The sequence below is a fragment of the Dreissena polymorpha genome, chromosome 5, assembly GCF_020536995.1.
Source record: "Dreissena polymorpha isolate Duluth1 chromosome 5, UMN_Dpol_1.0, whole genome shotgun sequence".
Classification (NCBI taxonomy): Eukaryota; Metazoa; Mollusca; class Bivalvia; order Myida; family Dreissenidae; genus Dreissena; species Dreissena polymorpha.
In genome coordinates this window covers 90,505,554-90,526,681 of record NC_068359.1, presented here as the reverse complement: position 1 = coordinate 90,526,681, position 21,128 = coordinate 90,505,554, and the positions used below count along the sequence as shown (strand labels likewise).

Sequence of the window (21,128 nt, the reverse complement as noted above, 5' to 3'; positions counted from 1 at the left end):
CGATATTATTAGATGTGTTATTTTGTGTATTATCTTGCAACAAGAGTTAACATTTACTTGTTTCAGTTTTATGTATGCGATTTATTTCGGGACCCAGAGCTTCGTAAACCAATGGTTATCTGCATAATCATGCATCTGTCTCAACAGTGGTCAGGAATTAATGCTGTAAGTTTTCCGTTTATTCATACTTGCCAAATAAATTGTTGGATCATGTCCATTGATATTGTGCACTGATAATGCTTACTCTGACATTAAACATTGTTTACAATTGTAGCTTAAGCCAAATAGACGCAAACATTTAAACCTTACTTGTATGTTGGTTTTCACTTTCATTGACTTATGTATATAACTAATTACCCGACAATGTGATTGCTGGGCTCTTCCCAAGCCTTACATTACAAACTAACATTTGTTGTACATGACATCATTAGAATCAAGTGAACATAAACCCTGACTGAATGTCTCACAATTCTTACAGCCATTCTGTTTGTTGCAGGTGATATATTACTCCACGAGTATATTTATGGGTGCTGGTCTCCGTGAGTCTAGTGCCGAGATGGCCACACTGGCAACAGGGGCAGTGAACTCCTCCATGACCCTGGTGTCCGCCCTGCTCATGGACAGGCTGGGGCGGCGCACCCTGCATCTGACGGGCCTGGGCGGAATGTTCATCTTCAGCCTAATACTTACCTCAGGACAGATATATCAGGTCTGTTACTTAAAAGTTATCATATAACAATAACTTAATTTGTTTGAAACAAGTCATATGTTAAGCTCACCTGAGAAATTATTGTAAGCTTTTGTGATCATCATTTGTCCCTTGTGCGTTGTCTGATAAGAGCCATCATTTACCTTGTGAACACTCTATAGGCCACATTAAATCTCATTTAAACGTGGCCAACACATTTGTTCCAATGATGCCTTTGCCTAGTTTAAAACTCTGTCATGGAGTATAAAAACTGCTCACTGGGTCTATTCAGAAAAAAGCGCCTGTAAACACTCTTGAATTCACATTTTTTGCCATTACAATAACTGAGGTTGTCTCTCTGTTGGTGGATGTCTCTAAAGCTATTTACGAATCTTCATTTGTAGGTTGATCTTATGACAGTGCAACAGAAACATAACTCTTACTCAAATATTTAGAGTTATTGCACTTTGTTAATTTTGTTCATGCATTTGTCCGGGGCATATCTTGACCATTATAAACTTTATTGATATGTAGATTTCATTGATAGGGTGTGCAATTAAAGAACAAGTCCTGCCACCCTATTGTGTTATTGCCTTGAGTTAATTTTTAAGCTTAAATTTTGTTTTGAACATATCATGAAAAGTGTCAACTTGAAACTTCATTGGTAGGTATTTCTTTTTCTTATTTTTGTTCTAAGCATATCTAAAAATTCATTTTAAGGTATCAAATTGAAACTTGGTGGGTAGATCTTATTAAGGGAATGTGCAGTGCACACGAACCCTCTTGTTTTAAAGTTATTGTCCTTTTTTAGCTTCACTGGCCAGAGGCCAGCGGGGCTTATGTCATGGTCCTGTGTCCGTCGTGCGTGCGTGCGTCCGTGCGTTAACTTTTTCTTTAGACATCTTCTTCTCCTAAAGTACTGGTCCAATTCTGATGAAATTTCTCAGGAATGTTCCTTGGGTGAACCTCTTTCAAATTTGTTCAAATTATGCCCCTGGGGTCAAATTTGAAACCGCCCCGGGGGTCACAAAATTGAAAATTTGCTTATATAAGGCCTATTTTGTGAAAACTTTCAAAATCTTTTCGTCCATAACCATTGGGTTTAGGGTTATCAAAATGGGTATGTAGAGACATCTAATAGTCCTCTACCAAATTTCTTCAAATTATGCCCCTGGGGTCAAATTTGACCCTGCCCATGGGGTCACAAAATTGAACATATGCTTATATAAAGCCTATTTTGTGCAAACTTTAAAAATCTTTCTGTTCATAACCGTAGGGCCTAGGGCTACCAAATTTGGTATGTAGTGACATCTAATAGTTCTCTACCAAGTTTGTTCAAAGTATGCCCCTGGGGTCAAATTTAACCCTGCCCCGGGGGTCACAAAAATGAACATATGCTTAATATATCCGCAGCCCGCGAAATCTCTCCGCATTTTACACTGGTAGATTCTGCCTAAGCATTTTTAAAACGAGCGATATAATTGGCTGTCGTTTCCCAATCTTCCAATTCGGTTTCTAAAATGTGTTTGGTATTTCGTATACAAATGGCGCCGTTGTGAAGCGAAAATTAAGATTATTGAAATGACAAATATCAATCGAATTAACGACTGACATCATATAGTTTGATAGGAATAATGAAATGTGTTTGTCAACGAAAAAGACTACGCTTTAGATACAAGAAACACATATTTTGTTTAGAAATGTGCACAGTGAATTTGTGTCACGGAAACCAGTGTTTCTGTTTGCAAATTGGGAGTTCAGTCTACTCGCGAAGTAAAACAATTTAGAAGAGGATCTTTCGAACATGGAAATAGACAAACATGATTTGATTTATATGATAGTGGATCTGTGTATAATCAGATTGATATGCATATTCTGCTTTATTATGTTTGTCACGCTGTTCAGTTAATTGAAATAGCATTGAACTAAAGATGTGAAATGCAAGATATTGAAAGGTAAACAAATTATATATATTAATTTAACTCAGTTTAATACATCATTAACACAAGAAGAACACTCAAGTGTGTTTGTTTATATTTAGTCCATTAACCTTGTTTGTATATAACGTTCTATAAAAAAAATTGTATTGTTTTGTTTGTTTTCACCAAATGGTTAGTATTATTCTTTTATGTTAACATTCTCAAAATTCTTGTTTTATTATAGGCCCTATTTAAAAAAAAAAAAATTTGAATGACATCATTTTATGATTTATAAACAGATTGCAAAAAATATTTGTTCAAGATAAAGTTAACAACAAATTGTTACATTGTAATTAAGTGATTTTAATATTCAGTAGCAAAAAAGTAAGGAGAATCCAACTTAAAAAAGATGTATCTATTAAAAGTATATTCTACCAATGCCTTGAACAATCCCCTTGTTTATAACACGACTGCCGCTAAGTCTATTACAAGCAACCGATCAGAGAAGGGTGGCAGACGTTTCCCCCCAAGACGTTTTCTCCCCAGACGTTTCCTCACTAGAGATGTATATTAGAAGTAGTTATTTGTTATAATGCCAGGATATGTGAAAAAAATAACTTTATCGATTTTTATTAAAATTCAGTGCATTTTATGTGTCTTAATGGGAAGCTTCACTACCAAGAGGAGATGTGCATATTATCAGCCAGTTCTAGTCGGATGATTTTTCACAGAGTTATGGCCCTTTGAAATTTTCCATTAACTGTACATATAGTGCAATTTTGTCCGGGCTATTTCTCAGCAACTAATGACCGGAATTCAATGAAACTTTATGGGAAGCTTCACTACCAAGAGGAGATGTGCATATTATCAGCCAGTTCTGGTCGGATGATTTTTCACAGAGTTATGGCCCTTTGAAATTGTCCATTGTACATATAGTGCAATTCTTGTCCGAGCTATTTCTCAGCAACTTATTACGGGAATTCAATGAAACTTTATGGGAAGCTTCACTACCAACAGGAGATGTGCATATTATCAGCCGGTTATGGTCGGATGATTTTTCACAGAGTTATGGCCCTTTGAAATTGTCCATTGTACATATAGTGCAATTCTTGTCCGAGCTATTTCTCAGCAACTTATCATGGGAATTCAATAAAACTTTATGGGAAGCTTCACTACCAACAGGAGATGTGCATATTATCAGCCGTTTATGGTCGGATGATTTTTCACAGAGTTATGGCCCTTTGAAATTTTCTATAAACTGTACATATAGTGCAATTCTTGTCTGGGCTATTTCTCCCCAACTACTGACTGGACTTCAATGAAGCTTTATGGGAAGCTTAACTACCTTGAGGAGATGCGCATGTTATTAGTGGGTTCTGATTAGATGATTTATTTAGAGAGTTATGGCCCTTTGAAATTTTTAAGTTGCTAAACCATCCATCGTATTATTTTGTCCAAAGTTATGCCCCTCAAGACGTTTCCTTTTATCTGAATATATAGTGCAATATTGTGACAAAAAAAACCTGTGGGGAGCACCACCCGTCTCCGACGGTTTCTTGTTTAATTCATAAAGTTATTAATTTTTCCTTAAATTCCACAAATTCATTTAATAAAAAAGTTTATTTGTGTTTTTTTTTGCTTTTAAATATTATTAATATCATTGAGTTAAATTATTTAAATATCAATAAGTTTTTATTACACTTGCTAATTATATTATTAATAATGAAATAATGTGCAAGCAAAGTTCAATTCTGTTTTAATTAGTCTAAATTAGTTATTAGTAAAAAATAAAATATCAGTTACATAAAATAATTTGATAATAAACATGAATGCATGAAAAAAAATTGTTCACAGTTACAAAGTTTATTTATTTATCATATTTAACTGTTACAAGGAAAGCAGTTTTTAAAATTAATTTAAATTTGATTTTACCATTTTTCAATTCACCAATTGACCATATTTAATTGGATTAAAAACAGCAAACAACTACAATTGCACAACCCTGCCCAGGTTTACTCAAACTGAAATAAGGTGTTAATTGTGTATTCAAAACGGGTCTTGATTATACATTATTCTTGGTTGCATTTGTGTTCCCAAATGAGCAACATGTATAAGATACTCAGTAAGATTTTAAGAATATTCCATTTATTCCACTAGTATTTATACCACTAGTACACCAACATGCACTTACTAATGATTTACATGCAATCCTTACACAGTTAAACCCTCCAAAAAGAAATTATAAAACCAAAAAAAAAACATACATGCTGCTTCATAGATATTTAAAGTTAATTAAAGACTTCATAAACAAAATAATAATTTTGATAATAAACAAAGATTATACTTCAACCAAACAATTATAAATTTATTGGGGGGGGGGGAACGTCTGCACTAAAACTTAAATGGGGGGGAAACGTCTTGGGGGGGAAACGTCTTGGGGAAGAAACGTCTTGGGGGGGGGGGGGGGGGGAAACGTCTGGAAACCTCAGAGAATAGGTCAGATACCTTATTTCAATATATGGCAATCCTAGTATTTTTCAAAAACAAACATGACAGGTAACCAATGTCAGATGGAAAAAGTAAAGGAAAGTTAGGTCAAGCTAATTGTTTGTCATGATATCTCTTTAAACCTCACGCCATATGCAAGTAGTGTTGCCATGATCGCAACATCTTGATGAATTATAATTCAATTTTTTGTCTCATAAACATTTACTTTGTTTAACAAACAACCTCTACAAAGTTATCATTCCTACTGCCTTTCAGCACCTCATGAACCTGAAAAACTCGTAACTTTATGTTTCCTCAGGCAAATATCTTCTTTGTACAATAAACAATTTCTTCACCACGTTAACAATCCTGCTACACTCACTAATGCCTCAAGAATGAAGTAAAGTTCAGGTGATCTACGTCTTTAGGTATTTTGCATATGTCATGAACTATATAAGTAACAGAAACCTACAAACACTTTTTGGAATTTTGGAAAAAGATTCATGATTGAATGAAGGAACTTTCATTAATCTTGTAGAACATGCGTAGATTTGATCTTCAGCATCTAAAAATATGTGAAATAGAAAGAACGACAATATCTTTTGGAGAGATAAATGTACCTACGTTATAAGCAAAGGACCTGTGCGACAATTCCCGGACTTTTTAGTCTGTTTAGTTAACACCGTAGTAACGTTTTCCATATATAAAAAATGCTCACCCTTCCAACTTTAAGCGCCCAGTGGGACGAGGGATAGAGAGAGAAAGTCACATGCTTGAATACATTTCAACCCATGCGCATTGCACGCTTTTTTCGCATAAAAAAACAGTGGAGCGATACAGGGCCACCATGGCCCTCTTGTTTAATTCTTAACTCACCTGAGCATAATTAGCTCTTGTTTAACTTTTTTGATGGCCTTCGTGTCTGTTGTGAATCTTCTCTCGTCAACATTTGCCTTGTATACAGTTTAGAGGTCGCATTTATTGTTCGATCTTCATGAAACTTGGTCTGATAATTTGCCCCAATTATATCTTGGCTGAGTTTTTAATTTGGCTACGTTAAGTCAAAATCTAGGTCAAAAGGTCAAATAAAAAAAGCTTGTTAACACTGTAGAAGTCACATTTATAGTCAAATCTTCATGGCCAGACCATTTTCTCTAATGTTTCATCATCTGAGTTTTAAAATGGTTCTCAAAAAGTCTGGTTCATTGGAAAATAGCTTTAGTAAAACCTTGTTAATGCTTTATTGGCTATATTTATTTCCAATCTTCATGAAACTTGGTCAGAACATGTGTCCAAATGAAATATGTTTGAGTTCAAAACTGGGTCAAGTGATGTGAAAAACTAGGTAAGTAGGTAAAATTGAAAAAAGCTTTTTTAGGCTCTAGAAGTAACATTATTTTTCCAATCTTCCTGAACATTGGTCAGAACATTTGTTCTAATGATTTCTCAACTGTGTATTAACATGTTTCCTGCTAGTTGAAAAGGATGGCTACCAGGAGTAAGGCACTTTTCCTTATATGGCTATATTGAAGCCTTAATTACATTTGAGATTTTGTCACACTTTTGGTCCAATCTTCATGATCTTGGTCTATCCATTTCATCTAATGATATCAGATCTGAGTTTAGAACTGGGTTATTTGAGGTAAAAACTTATGTCATAAGGTAGAATTAAAAAACAACTTGGTCCAATACATTTGTTCTATTGATACTTAGCCGAGTTTGAAAATAAAATTTTGCCTAGAAATTATATTAATATATATGCATATGTATCGTCCGAGTTTCAAAATAAAATGTTGCCTTCAACATGCCTTCAATTTGAAATATTAGACCATAAATTGTCTGTGTTATATTTCTAGACTTATGATGATCACAATTGGCTTGGCATTATATGTGTGATGGCTGTGATAGGCTACATCATCTTCTTCGCCACAGGGCCAGGTAAGTGACCAGTTGATCAAATGCTTTATGCTCAAATTCTGTGAAACCATTATCATTTGCCACACATTAATTTTTGTATATTTCCTAAGTAGACCAATTGACGAATTTAAGTTTTAATTAATAATTATGGCTAATCTGCAAAAAAAGACAGGATTACCACAGGTATGGAAGACATAAATAATGCACACATACATCATGTGTCCGTTTCACAATCTAGATAAATCCATATTTAGAAAATGGGAACATTATATTGTGTCATAAACTGACACTTGGCACTCCATTTAAAAGGCTCATGCATTAAAGCAGTATCAATAGCGTTTACTTTGTGTAGAATTGTTACGATAACCAAGCAGTATCAATAGCGTTTACTTTGTGTAGAATTGTTACGATAACCAAGCAGTATCAATAGCGTTTACTTTGTGTAGAATTGTTACGATAACCAAGCAGTATCAATAGCGTTTACTTTGTGTAGAATTGTTACGATAACCAAGCAGTATCAATAGCGTTTACTTTGTGTAGAATTGTTACGATAACCAAGCAGTATCAATAGCGTTTACTTTGTGTAGAATTGTTACGATAACCAAGCAGTATCAATAGCGTTTACTTTGTGTAGAATTGTTACGATAACCAAGCAGTATCAATAGCGTTTACTTTGTGTAGAATTGTTACGATGACCAAGCAGTATCAATAGCGTTTACTTTGTGTAGAATTGTTACGATAACCAAGCAGTATCAATAGCGTTTACTTTGTGTAGAATTGTTACGATAACCAAGCAGTATCAATAGCGTTTACTTTGTGTAGAATTGTTACGATAACCAAGCAGTATCAATAGCGTTTACTTTGTGTAGAATTGTTACGATAACCAAGCAGTATCAATAGCGTTTACTTTGTGTAGAATTGTTACGATAACCAAGCAGTATCAATAGCGTTTACTTTGTGTAGAATTGTTATGATAACCAAGCAGTATCAATAGCGTTTACTTTGTGTAGAATTGTTATGATAACCAAGCAGTATCAATAGCGTTTACTTTGTGTAGAATTGTTACGATAACCAAGCAGTATCAATAGCGTTTACTTTGTGTAGAATTGTTATGATAACCACTAATTCTGTACAACTGTATTACCTATTGTGTTTTATACACACTGCACGATGGCTTATAGCATATGTTGTCTGTTCGTCCATCTGTCTGTCTGTCCATTCAACATAAAATTTCCAGAGTTAATGCTTGCAGATATTTACTTGCTTTTATGCCCCCGGATCGAAAGATCGGGGGCATTTTGTTTTTGGCCTGTCTGACTGTCTGTCTGTCATTCATTCATTCATTGTGTGTGTTCCAAAACTTTAACCTTGGTTAAAGTTTTGCAATAACTTTTGCATTATTGAAGATAGCAACTTGATATTTGGCATGCATGTGTATCTCATGGAGCTGCACATTTTGAGTGGTGAAAGGTCAAGGTCATCCTTCAAGGTAAAAGGTCAAATATATGGCTTCAAAGCGGCGCAATAGGGGGCATTGTGTTTCTGACAAACACATCTTTTGTTTGTGTGTGAGTCTTCCTGCATGACTTACAGATCAGTTTTGATCATGTCCATTTATTTTTGTCAAACTTACAGGCCTTGGACTTTGAAATGTTTGCATGAATTACGGTTTCTGGACTTTTTTCCAAGCGCTTGCAGTTATTGACCTGAATTTAACTTTGTAAACCACCTGCAACACTAATAGATTAAGTATGAGCTTCGTTCTGGTACAATTATTTTTATGCTCCCCCAAAAATTTTTGGGGGGAGCATATAGTCACCGCTTCGTCTGTCTGTCCGTGTGTCCGTCCGTCCGTGCACAATTTTTGTCCGGGCTATTTCTCAGCAATTAATGACCGGAATTCAATTAAACTTTATGGGAAGCTTCACTACAAAGAGGAGATGTGCATATTATTAGTCGGTTCTGGTCGGATGATTTTTCACAAAGTTATGGCCCTTTGAAATTATCCATTAACTGTACATATAGTGCTATTCTTGTCCGGGCTATTTCTCAGCAACTAATGACCAGAATTTAATGAAACTTTATGGGAAGCTTCACTACTAAGAGGAGATGTGCATATTATCAGCCGGTTCTGGTCCAATGATTTTTAATAGAGTTATGGCCCTTTGAAATTTTCCATTAACTGTACATATAGTGCAATTCTTGTCCGGGCTATTTCTCAGCAACTAATGACGGAATTCAAAGAAACTTTATGGGAAGCTTCACTACCAAGAGGACATGTGCATATTATCAGCCTGTTCTCGTCGGATGACTTTTCACAGACTTATGGCCCTTTGAAATTTTCCAACTTTGGGGAGCATCACCCGTCTCCAATGGTTTCTTGTTGATTAAGTTATGGGCCTTTGATATTTTTCCTCAACGCTTGCTCAGGGTGCATTATCAATGGGGTTCAAAGGGATTTTTTTTTTTTTTTTTTTTTTTTTTTTTTTTTTTTTTTATTGATTTTCAACATACATCTCAATTACAACAAGTTGATACATATGAAGTTACATAGTTATACATACCAAAGTATCGTATATATTTACGATTTATGTACAAGCACATGTTTTTGGTATATACTAACAATAACACGTTATAAATGCATTAATTTGCTAATGCTTAATATTGTTCCCAGAAAATACATTTTGAGACGATGCTATATTATTTTGTTGAAGAGTGAAAGAGAGAGGGGAGAAATGTTTAATCATGAGAGAGAGGTAAAATTTATACACATTAACACACATAATCAAAAAGCAATAGGTGTTTTCTAATTTCTTAAATTTCTGCAAAAAAAGGAGAAATGAAGAGATACCAAAAAAAAAACAAAAAAAAACAAGACTACAAAGAAAGATCATATGATGATGAGGATATAGGCAAGAATTTTTCAAAATGTTATTGCAAAGTTGTGCCATTTTTTATTATGTTGGTCAATTTTATTTTTTTCAAAAGCAATTTGCTTTTCTAATATAATTTTCATTCTTAGAGCATTTTTGAAGGTCTCAATATTTGGCTTTTCGGCTTTTGATTTAGTATTAAATATGTAAGACTTCATCAGAATAATTATATAGTTTATCACTTGATTATAATTGCCTCCTTTTTTTGTACCAAATACAATATCATTTACATTCAGATCTATGTGTAATTGTCTACTATTTAAAAATAATGTCAGCTCCCGCCATATCGGTTGTACAGAATTACATTCATATAGAACATGTATAATTGTTTCTTTACAACTTGAACAAAAAGTGCAGAGACTTGAAGATATTAAATTACATTTAAATAAATATGAATTAGTTGGTAATATGCATTGCAGAATTTTGTATTGAAAATTGCGTAAAGTATTATCAATGGTGGCTTTAAATGGTGTTATATACGCGTGTTTCCAGTCTATACTTTGTTCATAGGGGGACATTATTTCTTCCCATTTCTGTTCTTGTTTGGTTTTATTTTCTTCTAAGGTTTGTTGTAAATTATATAAGTATTTACACACTGTTTTTGTTTTTTGTACCTTTTCAAGTAGTGTGTTATTATTGAAATTGACATATTCCATTTCCGAAAGTTGTTGTGTGTAAGTTATTGGTATACTTTTGATTAGTGTGTAATATTTAAGATAATCTGTTGAGGGTATTTCATAAAGGGTTTTAAAAGCTTCGAATGTATAATAGCTTTTTGACCTAAAGTCATAGATGTGTTCTAGGAACTTAACACCCATATTAAACCAGTTTTGGTAAAAGAAGGTATGTTGGTTATTCTTTACTATTGTCGAGTTATTCCATATAATCGTTTTAGTGACATGTCCTTCTGTTTCTTTTGATTTAATTTTGTTCCAGGAAGAAATTACATCTCTGAGGAATACATTTTTAAAATTTGAATTAATATGTTTGTCATTAAGGGTACATTCAAAGACAAGATCTCCACCATATTTATAAAGTTCATTCTGATAGAAAATTTTCCACTGCCCTGTATTATTAATGTCTGTCAATCGTTTGACCCAACTGGCCTTATTTGCGTATAAAAAGGCGGTTATATCAGTGAGTTTGAGCCCTCCCTGCTCAATTCGTTTAACAAGAGTTGTTCGTTTTATTTTGTCAGGTTAACCATCCCATACAAATTGGTATATAGATTTATTAATTGTTTGTATTATATCATGATTAGGGTTTGGGAGTGCTGACAATGTGTACATAATTTTTGGTAAGGCAAATGTTTTCACCACAGTGACTTTTCCGAGAAGTGTTAATTTTCTGTGATGCCATTGTTTTAAACAATTTTTAAAGGCTTGCAATTTTGGTTGAATGTTTTTGTCTATATTGAGGTTTTCATCATTTGTGAAGTAAAAACCCAGTGTTTTGGCTTCTTCTGACGTCCAAGTAAAATGTTTGTATTTGTTAAATATAATATGTGTATTTTTAAGGGCACCAACGCGCATTACAATGGATTTTTGTGTATTAAGTTTGAGTCCGGATACTTCACTAAAGTCTTGTATAGTGTTTATTAGTGCCGAGAACGAGTTAAGCGTTCCATCTGTCAGATAGGTTGTATCATCTGCAAAAAGTGTTTGTTTTATTTCTTGTTCTTTTATTTTTATTCCTTTAATGTCTTCATTTTTTTCAATATAGTTGGATAATATTTCTATACTTAATATAAAAAGTGTTGTTGACAATGGACAACCTTGTTTTACGCCTCTTTGAATAGGAATAGGTTCAGATAGATGTCCATTATTAATAATAATGGTACTTATGTCCGTGTAAAATAATTTAATCCATTTTATGAGTTCAGTTCCAAAATTAAATTGTTTGAGACTTTTAAACATGAAGTCATGATCTAAACTGTCGAATGCTTTTTCATAATCGGCAAATAAAAGTAGGCCTGGTTTGTTATTGTTATTCAGAAAATTTATTGTTTCAAAAATTGTGCGTACGTTTTCGCCAATGAATCTTCCTTTTATGAATCCAGTTTGTCTTGATTCGACAACAGATGATATAACTTTATTAATTCTGTTTGCAATTGTTTTGGTCGCTATTTTATAATCTACATTCAATAAACTCAATGGTCTCCAGTTATCAAGTGTTTCAAGATTTTTTCCTGGTTTTGGAATAAGTGTAAGAATACTTTGTTTTTGAAGTTGAGTCAATTGTCCATTTACAAATGAATGGTTAATAGAGTTAATATAGTATGTTTTAATTACATCCCAAAAAACTTTGTAAAATTCTGCCGATAAACCGTCTGAACCAGGACTTTTATTGTTATCCATCTCTTTTAAGGCGTTTAGACATTCATATTCTGTGATAAAGCCTTCGCACGATTGTTTATCATTTTCTGTGAGTCTTTTAATATTATAATTAAAGAAATGTGAATTGTTTAAAGTATTCGTATCAATATCTTTTTTTTTGCTATAAAGGTTTGAGTAAAAGTTTCTTTGTTCGTTCATTATAGCGTGAATGTCTGTTACTTCTTTGTTATTTATTGTTAACTTATGAATGGTTTTACTTTCGTAATGTCTTTTTTCCAGATTTGCAAAGTATTTAGTATTTTTCTCATTATGTTCAATGTGTATAGCTCTTGCTCTTACTAATATGCCATTTATTCTTTCATCTATAATTTTTTCGTACTCTATTTGTGTTTCTTTCATTAATTTTTGAATTGTTTCATTATCACTAGTTGTATGCAGTTGCTTCTCTAGTGACTCTAATTGTTCAATGATATTCTGTTCTTTTTCCTGGTTTCGTTTTTTAGTTATGGTAGCAAATTTTATACTTATGTTTCTTACTGTTCCTTTTATAACTTCCCACAAAGTATTTGGGTTACAGTTTGTGTTGTTTTCTACTACTTTATGAATTTCATGCTTAATTCAAAGGGATTTACAAATTTTGCAAATACCTCAAGTTATTGAAATATGTTTGCTAAATATGTTTAGTGCATAAAAGACAGTTTGTCTTGCAGTTTCAGCCAATGTCTTAAGATTTAAGAATACATTATTGAATGCGCCTGAAATCGGTGCCAACATTTCACGTTGCATGCATCACAACCGGGTATATGAAATCATTACACATCAAATTTTTCTCCAAGAACACAGACTTACTATATGAAGTAATTCCGATGTTTTTCACATTGCCATTAGCAACATAAAAATCTGTGTTTTATGCACTAGTTGAAATTCTTCTGAAAAAAATGTTTTTAAAAGTTGCAGAAGTGGGCTTGATTTTTGGTGTGTGAGTATACCAACATGACTAAGAGATCAAGTTTGAGTTGTGTTCTTGTTCCTTGATTTTTAGTGTGAGCATTAGCTCACACTAATGTTACAGACCATATTTTGCAAATCAGTATGTGCTTAGAAGCCTTAGGTACGGCATGGGAGACAACCAATGCCTGTTGTAGCAGACGACAAATGCTATATAGAGCGTATGCTAGGAGAGACAACCACCACCTTTGCCTGGTAATACTACACTACATAGTGTTTATATGACTAATATTGTTTAACAGCTTGTAAAACGAGATCGGCCAATCTAGTGTTTATCATTGAAATCTGTACATATTGGCTGCTTTCAGGGAAAACGGGGCTTAATGCATGTCAAATAAGATTAGCCTGTGCATACTGATTAGCCTGTGCAATGCGCACAAGCTAATCAAGGACGACATTTTACAACAGCGAATACCTACAGTGCCTTCAGCGCTTTGATTAATGAAGCTATGGGCATTGTTCTGTCTGAAATAGCTGCTGTATGGCTTCAAAGTGCAGTAGTGGGCATTGTGTTTCACAAACACAGTTCTTGTTCAGGGATACAGCCAACATGTGATGGACAAAAGACAATAAAACAGAATTAAAAGACATTGATCAGTTTGAGCTCGATTGTGATTGAATAAGACGAATTGGAAATTTGCTTTGTTGCTTCAAGCACAAGCCAACGGTCATTAAGTCCAACTAATCCTCTCGTAACAATGGATGAGGTAATTTGCATTTGATAAACAGCTCCCACCTGCTGTAAGTTACTCCCAAGTGAGCAGACAAGTTGTAAAAACAAATCGGAAATTCCAAAAAATAAATATCAGCAATTAAAAAATTAACATGTGGACAAGATAGCTGTGTTTTTTTAAAGTACAGAATTTCATGCTGATTTGGTTGCTGCAGGTTCCAACTTGTGGTTTAAAATTTAGTGTTTGTTTGATTGCTGCAGGTTACAACCTGTCTTTGAACGTTTAGTATTTGTTAGGTTGTTGCAGTTTCTAACTAGTGGTTGAATTTTGAGATTTGAATGGTTGTTGAATGTTCCAACTTATGGTTGAATATTGAATTTTTGTTTTGTATCTGCTGGTTCCAAGATGTGGTTGAATGTTGAGTGTTTCTTATATTATTGCATGTTTCAATCCATTGTTGAATGTTAGTGTTTGTTGCATGTTTCAACCTGTGTTTCAATCCACAAAATGTATATTGTGTGTTTTATTTCTGCAGGTGCCATCCCCTGGTTCTTCACAGCAGAGCTGTTTGCCCAGGGTTCCAGGTCAGCCGCTGTCAGTGTTGGGGTCGTAGTCAACTGGGCTGCTAATGCTACCGTCGGATTTGTATTCCCCATCCTTCAAGTAAGCTGTTTATTGTGTAATCATTGGAAATTCCATTGACGTTTCAATAATATTTTAAGTAGGAAGATGCAATTAAGACTTAAAGTGTTAGCTAATTTCTGCTTGAGCTTTGATAGAATAAGCAAGATATTCTTCTAAAGCCAGTGTCTGAGTTGCAATCCTGGCTCAGTGAAAGTTTTTCTGTAAGCTTGTTCATAAAAAATGTCTTGAGGATTTTTGTTTAAACGTAATCATTTAATCCCTACATTCAAGTATTGTAACTTTATGATGAACTTGTCAAAATTAAGGGTCTTGTTATCTTTAGTGATCCCCTTTTGTCAAAGCATGAGCTGAGTGTGTATCGTGAACATTTACCTTGTGAACACTCTATAGGCCATATGTATTGTACAATCTTCAGCAAATTTGGTCAGAATATTTGCCCTGATGTCATCTTGGGCTAGCTCATAACTGGTCCACTTTAGGTAAAAGACTAGAAAACTGGGTCAAATAAAAACAAACTCTTGTTAAACCTCTAGAAGCTACAAACATGAATGTAATTACTTTGATGAAACTTCAAACTAAGATACCTTTTATACAGATCGGTGGATAGGATAAATGTCAAGGAAGCTGTGTTTGTTGTCCCCTACCGGTTTCACCGGAGGGGACTTATGGTTTTCGCTCTGTGTGTCCGTCAGTCTGTCACACTTTTCTGGATCCTGCTATAACTTTTAAAGTTCGTAATATTTTTTCATGAAACTTTAAAAATGGATAGATGGCAATATGGACATTATGCGCGTCATTTCATTTTGTTCCTACGTCAAAAATTCTGGTTGCTATGGCAACAAATAGACTAGAAATACTGCTGAAAATGGTGTTTTTTTCTGGATCCTGCGATAACTTTTAAAGTTCTTCATATTTTTTCATGAAACTTGAAACATGGATAGATGGCAATATGGACATTATGCGCGTCATTTCATTTTGTTCCTACGTCAAAAATTCTGGTTGCTATGGCAACAAATAGACTAGAAATACTGCTGAAAATGGTGTTTTTTTCTGGATCCTGCGATAACTTTTAAAGTTCTTCATATTTTTTCATGAAACTTGAAACATGGATAGATGGCAATATGGACATTATGCACGTCATTTCATTTTGTTCCTACGTCAAAAATTCTGGTTGCTATGGCAACAAATAGACTATAAATACTGCTGAAATTGTGTTTTTTTCTGGATCCTGCGATAACTTTTAAAGTTCTTCATATTTTTTCATGAATCTTGAAACATGGATAGATGGCAATATGGACATTATGCACGTCATTTCATTTTGTTCTTACGTCAAAAATTCTGGTTGCTATGGCAACAAATATACAAAAAGAAAACAATTTCTGACAATGGTGGAATTTCTGACAATGGTGGAGCTGGTAGGGGACCTATATTGCTTGGCAATAGTCTTGTTTTAATTTATAAGGTATTAAAAACCTACATTATTTAAAGAAACTATGAAATAAGATACATATTTGCTACTACTATACAAGGAAAAAAAACATGCTAGAAACTCAGCTAAGCAAAAAACATTTTATTAATTTTAATGAGCTGTTTTTATGCCCCCGGTAGGGTGGCATATAGCAGTTGAACTGTCCGTCAGTATGTCAGTCTGTCCATCTGTCCGAAAAAAACCTTTAACGTTGGCCATAACTTTTGCAATTTTGAAGAAAGCAACTTGATATTTGGCATGCATGTGTATCTCATGAAGCTGCACATTTTGAGTGGTGGAAGTTCAAGGTCAAGGTCATCCTTCAAGGTCAAAGGTAAAAAAAATAAAATTATTTCAAAGCGGCGCAGTAGGGGGCATTGTGTTTCTGACGAACAGATCTCTTGTTTATCATGTTTGTGTTGTTGTTGTTTTACAGCCAGTTCTGCTACTTTCCTGCGATTGTTTTCAAAATGATTACCAAATATTTTGAGAAAATGATTGGGATGTATATAGACCAGCTACTGTAAATGTTTAATACAGATAAGTTTATTTGCTCTGCACAAAAACATGAATCACTTCCCAAGGCTGGTGGTTCAGATTTTATAAGCGTTGCTTTATTAACGTATCTGTATAAACATTATTCTCTATTTGTTTGATAAGAATTGTTTCAGCCTGGATGTTTTTGTATTGCAGAAGAACATCAAGGCGTATTCGTTCATCCCATTTGTGGCATTCTTGGGTTTCTCATGGATGTTCACATTCTACCAGGTGCCCGAGACAAAGGGCAGGACGATTGAGGACATTACCGCGCTGTTTCGCGTCAAGGACATCCCCTACCAGCAGATACCACAACACTCGGACTCGGACTCAGAGTCACAATAGAGGCTGTGTACAACTCACTGTTTCATGCATAACAATGACCAACAATGAGATCATAGTATAGAAAAGTGGTACCAGTAGTGTTTGACACTACAGTTCTGTATATCTATGTCTTATTGATAAGGTGTTAGTATTTAATGAATTTACATTAAACTTGTGATAACAATATGGCTTTATACAGCTTTTTAAATTGAAGTAAGATGCATGAGCAATTTTATTACAAGCACCACCTAATTTTCACCACCTAATCATCATCATTTTCATTGTAGTTGCAATATTCTACTTTTAACAATATAACTGTTACACAGTTCCACTTTCAAATGTTTAATACAAGTTGAAAAGTAAGATCATGCTACCATAACAGAGCAGCCTGTGCCAATATACTGGTATTCATGGTTTTCAACTGCAATACCGGTAATGAATACATGTGGAACTACAGTTAGATTTCAACTAAAACGTCAGTTCAGTATGCTTGCGATGTTCAAACAAAGGCTATGAACAAATATTCAATGTGCTCACACCTGAAACTGGTTTTGAATGGAAGAATGTTATTTCAACTTCAATTAAGAGGTTAGAAACTACAAAAACTTTATACTTGTATACAAAAAAATGTACCATGTTTTGACTATGCATGTTTATCATGTTAGAATTCGGATGCAATCATGTCCCTTGTTGACAGTCTAGATACTGCATACTGCAAAATCACAATTATTCGTGTGACAAGAATATTTTTGTTTTGTGGGAAAATGGATACACAAATGTATGATCCTGATTTATACCTTTAACTTCGTCTAGGTAGATAAGTTAGGCTCGGGGCTTATTAAATACCCTTCATGCCTTGTGTTATAATATAGCATTTTTCATGGATGTTGAATTATCAGGGGCGGATTGAAGACAGTCAATGACAACTGATTCAAAGAGTTTCTATGCTTTTATTAGAGAGAAATGAAAACATACTGCATTGTATAAGGGTGTTTTGTCATAATATTAAACTTCGTTAATTGGAATATGATAAACCTGGCCCACCTTCTATAATGACTTCTTCACTCAATATACTGCGGATACATCTTGCAAACACTTAACAACTTCATGTCCATTTTTGTAAACAAAAAAACAACATACACGAATTTCCATTTCTACAACATTGTTGTCATGTTTAAAAAAAACAACATGAAATTATATGCTGACGAATATAATTGATTTTTAAATGTTTTATGTGAATGAAATATTGGCAGTATGGTTTATTTAACTGGCACAAGAATTTGGAACTCTTTGGAAATACCTTTAACTTTTTTGGCTGTTCTAAGCAACGGACATTGGTTGTTGTATATATCTATATTGAGTGCTCACTTATGTTGGTTGAGGGGTTGATGCTGCTTGTGAAATTATATATTTTTTAAATTATATTGAAATTATATTTTGCAAAGAGATTAAAAATATACAAAACATACTTTACACTGGTTTCCAATTTTTAGCTCACCTGAGCACAACGTGCTCATGGTGAGCTTTTGTGATCGCCTTTTGTCCGTCGTGCGTTTTGCGGCGTCAACATTTGCCTTGTTAACTCTCTAGAGGCCACATTTATTGTCCAATCTTCATAAAATTTGGTCAGAAGATTGGTCTCATTTATATTTTGGATGAGTTCAAAATAATTATGTTTGCTTGAAAAACATGGCTTTCAAAGGGCGGGACATTTTTCCTTATATGGCTATAGTAAAATCTTGTTAATACTCTAGAGGCCACATTTACTGTCCGATCTTCATGAAACTTGGTAAGAAGATTCATCCCGATAATATCATGGACGAGTTCAAAAATGATGCTGGTTGGTTGAAAAACATGGCTGCCAGGGGGCGGGGCATTTTTCCTTATATGGCTATAGTAAAACCTTGTTAACACTCTAGAGGCCACATTTATTTTCCGATCTTCATGAAACTTGGTCAGAAGATTTGTCCCAATTATATCTTGGTATCTCAGGTGAGCGACTTTGGGCCTTTCAGGCCCTCTTGTTAATAGTTATATTTAGGGAATGCATGTGTCCTTGATAAGTTTGTTATTAATAAAACTTTCAGAAATTACTTATTTTACTACCATGGATTTTCACAATTTAGTTATAATTGTTTGTAAATAAGGTGTTATTAGTTTAATAAATGTTTCTGTTTATTGAATAGGCTCTATGGGAATAAAATTGTATGTTTGCATTGATATGAAGTACATGTATTTATGTGGTTTGCTCAGAAATATTATATTATTTTAGTGACAATTCTGTCTTTCTGTTGATATGTTATTGTTATATCTAATATTAAAATTCACATGAAATGTGAGCAGGGTTATGACAATATACATGTACTCAACAAATTTGGGAAGTGCAATATCTGTGTACACTGTAATGTGCTACTGGCATGAATGTGCCTAGGTACATTTGTTCTGTGTTTGTTGGTAGTCTGTTAAATAAAATCTACCTCCAACAAATTGCCTTTTAAAAAGTGTATGTTAAAAATGTTCCCTTTGCTTATGTTATATTTCTGCTTGTAAGTGGTTCAGGGAGATTGTGGGTGTATAATACTTATATTGTCAATAAAGGCAACATAATCATTTCATGTTTTTCTTTATTAAGGCACATGAAATCTCATCACAGCTTGCCCAAAAGTGTGATTGATGCATGTAATACATGAACATTGAATATGAAAAAAGCATATTGTGACAATACAAATTGTGAGTTATCATCCTACATAATTATTACTTGTACTGTAAAAATTGCTGCACATGTAATTTGACGAATACAAGAACAAAGACTTTGGAACTCCGATGATTATGAAAGAATAATGTTGTTTAATCACAATTTTTGGGAACTTGGGCCCGTATTCACCAACCCATTCTTAGACTTAAGAATAAAGAAAAGACTTGGAACCAAGAAAAATGCATTCAGTGTTTGAATATATAGATGCCTCCACTGGTAATTATGTCATTAACACAATGCTCTACATGAAGAATGCCATAGAGCGAGGTGTTTAAAAACAAGTTTTACTCAAAATTCAAGCATTTATTGAATATATTAATTTAAAGAATTTTCTTTATTCTTAGACTTGAGTCTAAGAATTGTTTGGTGAATACCGTTACTGAACTTTTAGAAATATGGGTGTCAGTATACTTGCATAGTTTTGAGTTCATCTGAGCTGGCTGTCCTGAAGGAGATCTATTGTGACTAGTCTTATGTGCGGTGTTGAGTGTCGTGCAGTTGTTGACTTTAATCTTGTTGCAACTCTAGGCGCCTCATTTTTCATTTAAACTTTGTCAGAATGTTCTCTTGACAATATCCAGGCCCAGTTCAATCAGCGTAGTGTGCATCCAAAAAGTGTGTCAACATGTCAAAGCTTAGAAAAACTGTTTAACCCCTCTACAGGCAACATTTATCATTAAATCTTGATGAAACTTGGTGAGAAAATGATCTGCTGGAGCACTTAAACTTAAAAAGCCTATTTTACAATCATGTGAACTTGTGCACATGTGTGATGGGATGCAGTTATGCTCAGGTGAACTATTTTGGTCACATTAATGATCCTGTGTAGTGCATCATCTCTCTCTGAAACTGCAGGGCCCAGAGTTTTATTTGGCATCTAACCTCTTAAAGTTGTCGTCTGCTAAGTCTGTTAACACCATGCCCTTGAGGTCAACGCTTGTCATGCCTCAGGTGTCAAATCATCTTTAGAGATTTGTATAGTAAATGTTGATAAACTTAAAAAATCTTTTCTTATATTTGGCATGAAACAGTAAAATTTACCACATCTTAGTTTGTTCAAATCATGCACCTTGAGTTAAACTTATCTTGCCCAGGGTAACATGAATTATTTTGACTTCTATAGTAAATTGAGTTAAAAATCTTATTATCTGAAACCGCAACAGTCAGGAGTTCTTTACTTAGTTTGTTCAAATCATGCCATTTAATAGAAGTTATAGAACAAACACGCTCTTGTTTTGTTTTTTATTGACTGACCATTTATTCTTTAAAGACTTCATGATGTCTCATGCAATCAACTTATATAGTACCTGAAAATCGTGTTTTTCACTTTTTACTAAAAGGTTATAAAAAACATGAATTACGGTAGCTCTTCCTACATAACTAACATTAGTCTAATAATGATAAGAGGTGTAAGAGATCAATAATTTATGTTTTCTA

General features: G+C 33.9%; 1 protein-coding gene across 1 annotated transcript in view; it reads left to right on the top strand.

Annotated features, from left to right (window-relative positions):
• LOC127881730 (solute carrier family 2, facilitated glucose transporter member 3-like) overlaps positions 1-19,547 on the top strand; it is a 76,165-nt gene extending 56,618 nt beyond the window's left edge. Inside the window, exons 8-12 of the mRNA XM_052429813.1 lie at positions 67-165; positions 497-709; positions 6,951-7,032; positions 14,498-14,625; positions 16,769-19,547. Coding sequence (XP_052285773.1) covers positions 67-165; positions 497-709; positions 6,951-7,032; positions 14,498-14,625; positions 16,769-16,957 — 711 coding nt within the window. The 3' untranslated portion in view covers positions 16,958-19,547. The remainder of the gene's footprint in view (positions 1-66; positions 166-496; positions 710-6,950; positions 7,033-14,497; positions 14,626-16,768) is intronic.
• Positions 19,548-21,128: the final 1,581 nt, after the last annotated feature.